This window comes from Dipteris shenzhenensis, chromosome 13 (assembly GCF_047967505.1).
Source record: "Dipteris shenzhenensis isolate YYH24624 ecotype China chromosome 13, Dip_SZ_1.0, whole genome shotgun sequence".
Taxonomy (NCBI): domain Eukaryota; kingdom Viridiplantae; phylum Streptophyta; class Polypodiopsida; order Gleicheniales; family Dipteridaceae; genus Dipteris; species Dipteris shenzhenensis.
The window spans coordinates 24,461,079-24,466,127 of record NC_141608.1 but is presented as its reverse complement, the minus strand read 5'-3'; the positions used below and the strand labels follow the sequence as shown (position 1 = coordinate 24,466,127).

General features: G+C 44.9%; 1 protein-coding gene across 1 annotated transcript; it reads right to left on the bottom strand.

Moving 5' to 3' along the window:
- Positions 1-443: 443 nt before the first annotated feature.
- Positions 444-4,493, bottom strand: LOC147895201 (uncharacterized). Its single transcript, XM_087383426.1, has 3 exons — positions 4,263-4,493; positions 831-1,041; positions 444-657 (listed from the first exon to the last, which is right to left on the bottom strand). Exons 1-3 carry the CDS (start codon positions 4,491-4,493, stop codon positions 554-556), a joined length of 546 nt encoding a protein of 181 aa, XP_087239552.1. The 3' UTR covers positions 444-553.
- Positions 4,494-5,049: the final 556 nt, after the last annotated feature.

Below are 5,049 nucleotides of genomic sequence, written 5' to 3'. Positions count from 1 at the left end.
ATTGCTGAATTACTGTATCGTTCACACGGCGCACACACACACGACTTCTGGATGAAAGAAGATAGTCGTGAATTTTGAATGAACAATACTCTCATGAATGATAATTCATCCGAAGGGATTGCTTCACAGCTCATCTATCATCTCTCTCGATTTCCTGGGGCTCTCCCACCCATCTGAATGGATTGGAGAGTACCGTATTGCTTGCTCTTGTGCCCATGTTTTGCCATTTGGCTGTGGCAGTAGTGGTTTGCGCCAAGCGCAAATGGCGAGCGGACTGCAGCAAATCCATCTACGGCCATTTGGCTGTGGGAGAGTTCATTTGCGCCTAGCGCAAATGGCTTGTTGAGCCACCAAAAGGCCATCTTGGGCCATTTAGCTCTATTAAAAGCAATCTGCGCCGAGTGCAAATGCTGGATGCAGGAGATATTCGTTCGGGAACGTACCAGGAATTTCAATTGGTTCATTAGTGGGTTTTCACTGCGTTGGTGAACATCAATCGGTTCACATTTCAAGAGCGGTTGTCTTCAAACTCGGGAACAGTGAAATTCCAGAATCAGGAGAGCTGAAAAGCAGTTCTTGAGACTAACATTTTGTAAAGCAGGAGAAGTCCAGACACAATGTCAATTTGAAGAAGTGGCAGCAGCAGGGGAAGAAACTCTGCCACCAGCAGCAAACAAGAAAACAAGCTGGGAAAGGAAAAGGTGAACTCCCATGATGTGGGCAACGTGCGGGGAAGAGGAAGGCAAACGTGAAGCAGAAAATGAGACCACTTGCGAGCAAAAGAAAGAGTACAAAATCCAGGCAAGGGGAGGAAAGAGAAGTCTACGTACCAGGTTGCGTGGGGAGCAGAGTGTGGGGAGTGGAGATGCTGGAGCCGAGCGTGGGGAGCTGAGCAGAGAGGGAGGAGCCACGGGGGAGAAGGGAGCCACGAGGGAGGAGCCAGAGGGAGAAGGGAGAAGGCAGAGACAGAGGAGGGGGAGACACGGAGGGCTTTGCAGGAGAGGAAGGAGAACGAAGCAACGGCAGCAGAAGCCACGGTTGCTGGAAGAGCACAAAGCAAAGGTTGCTAGAGGAGCTCAAAACGAGAAGCAACAAGAAGAAGATTATGAAGATGATGTGGCTTATTATATTGGATAAAAGAAGGATAGGATAGGATTCTCCTCATAATGGCCATTATTAGTCTCCCCTCTCTCTTTCTCAAAACCCACTCTCTAGGCTATGGCCCATTTCACAAATTGAACATCCTCCTCCTCCTTGGTTACTTTAAACAACTCTCCTTCCTCCCCTCTCCCTCATCCTTGGCCCTTCTCTTTTGTTCCGTGACTTTCTCTTTTGCTCCCTTCCCACCACAGTTTTGCCTCCCCTCCCATGCCCTCGCTTATACCTCCTCTCACAGTACTCTTCTCTTCTTGTCTCTGCCCACCCTCTGCAAACTTCTGTCTAGAAAACTTATACAATGGCCATAGCAACCATTGCATTTGATGCTCAATGCCTATTGCAAGAACTAGAAATCCCATTGAAGGAAGGAAAGTGTGTTGTGAACAAAAGTTTCCTAGTTCATAAGTTTCCTATAGGCATCATATTTGATGGAGTCAATCCTGTGATTGCTAATACTATTTATGGCCATACTTTGGTCCCTATGGTGGAGCACATCAACATGGAAGGAGGTATACATTTCATTGTGGATTCAAGCTTGTTTGACAAGTATATAGTGTCCACCAGAGCGAGGACATCCTCACGAGCAATCCACACACCATATATGTTGAGGATGATGAATATAGCAATGATAAATGTTTTATGAGTGTTCAGGACGATGACGAAACAGTCCAGGTGGTGTCTACATTAGAGTGGAAATCCAGAATGTTGGGGTCCAGTTCTCTCACACCAATAAATATTACCTGGGAGTAAAGCCCGCACATCTATTGGAAGTGTATCTTCCTCTTGGCTTGCATGGAAAAAAAGTGTAGACAAGGTTGCCTCATCCAGTCGGGCTCCTTTGAAACTATTTGTGACGAGATATTGTTCGCTAAAGAGGATGAACCCTCCTCAAGTAAAAGTGCAAGATCAAAGGGGACCAGTGTTGTAGATTACATATTTTTTCATTGTGCATCAACCAGTTTAGTGACATTAGTGAGAAGGAGCAGGCACATTGTGCAGGTGGATGAGCCCCCAAAAGAGTATAATAGAGATTGTGTGTCTTTGAGCTGCCGCCCCAAAACTTGGCTTGTTGAGATTATGGCCTCCGCTGATCCTTTCCTTATCCTTATGCTTGAGTACAACATCACTTGGGATGTTACCATCTTCATTCTCATCTAATGGAGGAAAGTATGGTGTGGTATCTTGGCATAAAATCTTATTTTTAATGTCCATTTCCCAATGATAAATATTTCTATCACTCGGTTCGAAAGCAGTAGGAAGTGAAGAGTTGCATGAAGTTTATTACCCCTAACTTCATGTCATAGTACCTAAGACCCACCACACATCCGCTCTGCCATCCCTAGGGACCCCCATGGATACTAAGTAGTCCATAGTTTCATCTAATAGCAAGGAAGCAGTAGTACCATAAGAATCCTCCTTTAAAATAGAGGTCGAATCACAAGAACCTATTGCTAGCCCTTCAAAGGAAAATTGCACTAGGAAGAAACTCCTCTCTACCCTCAAATTCTTATGTTGTAAGGAAGGATATCATCCACTATTGTAGCAGTGCCACAAGAACCTGCTCCTAAAAAGGGTGCAGCAACACAAGAACCTATTGTAACAAAGGGAGAGTCTGAAGTCCAATCATGTAGTGTGCCCCGATGGGTGCCCAAAGGCAAATCATTGAGTATGGCTTCTGCTTCTACCTCGACATCAACAACTAGAATGGTAGACACAAAAGAGCCCGCTCCTAAAAAGGGAGCAACACCACAAGAATCTATTGCCACACCTATGCTGTAGTAGCCAATCTTGGGCACCAACGTCGTCTCACAAGTGCCATGGAGACTTGAGAGATTCCTCAAATCTATGAAGTCTGTAAAGCCACATTACTCCCAATAGCTACTGCTGGTGCTCAAACTACACAACTCAACAAAGATGAGCTAAAAACACCATTTGTTCATAACTCTAAGGTGTAGCTCTCTGCCCTCTTCACTCATGCACTCAACAAGTATGTGTCGAAGAGATGCAAAGGACATTACGTCCCTACCAATTTCATTTCATTGGTCATATATTGGGTCTAGGTAACAATAGGAGTCCCACCACATAGGTGAAAATAGGAGTCCCCATAATAGAGTATCAAGTCCTGATAGGTGAAAATAGCATTGAGAATGCACCTCCAAGAGTCCACACTCATAAAATATCTTAGGTGAATAGGGATCCCCCTGCTACACCCCATCATGCATGGTAATAGTTGCACCGTGGGGTTGGTCAGTTAGCTTCAATCATCATGGTCCTCCACACTGCTAGGGGTCCCAATAAACACCCCCTTCATTGAGCTGCCTCACACACACACACACACACCTAAAAATGTCAAGAAATGTCTAAAATTTTAGGAAAGAACTGGCCAAACAGGGAAAAAATGCCGCATTAAGGTTAATGTAGCATACTCATTGGATTAGTAACACATAAGATGCATTGGGTTGTCAACAACACTACACACACCGACTTCTTAACCCAACAAATGTTGGGTTGCTAACACAGTGCATATTGGGCCATTTGCTAAGGCCATGCATGGTGGGTTGACTGCTATAAGCAGTGCAAGATGGATTAGTTCAATGTAGCATGGGTTAGCTTAATTGCAATGCCTTATGGGTTAATTTTCTATATAAATAGACCCTTAGGCAAAAATCCACTACATTAACATTTGTAATAAAACTATGTTAAAATTTCCCTAGGAGGTTTCCACTTGCCAAACTTTCCTTCCAAGCTACCCAACCTACCTTCTAGCTCCCTCAGATTGCATTTCTAGTATGAATTCAACCTCTAAAAGCTCTTATAACTCTTTGAGCAATCTGTTTGCCATCTACCATTCCTTCAGCCCAATGGAGTCCAGCCACACCCGTGTCAGCACTCCTAGCCTCTCCAACCCATCTACAACTCCCTCCACTACTGACGTGCACCTGACATCCCCTGTCTCTACCCCATCATCTACTCTTGCCATTTCCATGCCCCTTCCCAATCATGTCACAGTGGACGAGCCATCCCCATCCTAAAGAGTATGTCCAAGCCTTGACATCCCACCCAGTTAAGAGAAGAAAGTACATCCCCTTCACTCACCTCTATACCGAGCATTCCATCACCATTGTCAACATGTCCCCTCCATATCGAGCATCATAGCTAGGGCCTCTTGGGTTTGTTGCAGTTCTTGCTCCAACTTCTTGTTGCTCTCTATGGCCTGTACTGGCCTCCACTGCTTGGCACTTTCCTTTTTCTTTTGGAAGGCCACTTTTGTTTGCTGGAGATTGTTGTTGGTTTGGAACAGTGCCATATTCTGTCCCATAAAAATTTATTGTCATTATTGAAGGATGTTACGTGCGACATCTGTCAATGCAGTGATGGATTCTATGAAATCCATCTCCTACCCCGTCTGGGTGCCTTTGATCAATAGATTATGATATCCACTGCAAATGTGTAGGCACTAGAGGTGCAAAATTCCATGGCCTACTGATAGAGATTGGGGTGAAACGAGGGTTGGAGAGGCTATTGGCCCATTGATCTAGTTGTTGGCTATTGAGGGGGGTTGGGATCTTGTGGCTCCTAGGTCATGCTAGACTTCTTTCCCTTGGCCGATGGGCTGCTTCAGCCAATGCTTGTGTCAAAGGCGTTCAACACTGTTTCCTTGTTTCTTTTATACTACCCAGAGCCATTCCAGTTTCTGTTGTTGTTGGAGGAGGTCTTAACACTATTTCTATGCCACTTGTTCTTCCCTAAGTCTTTGTGCTTTTGCCTCTTTTTTGTGGCTTCTTCATCTTGATGCTATTTCTATGCCACTTGCTCTTCCCTCAGTCTATTTCTATGCCACTTGTTCTTCCCTAAGTCTTTGTGCTTTTGCCTCTTTTTTGTGGCTTCTTC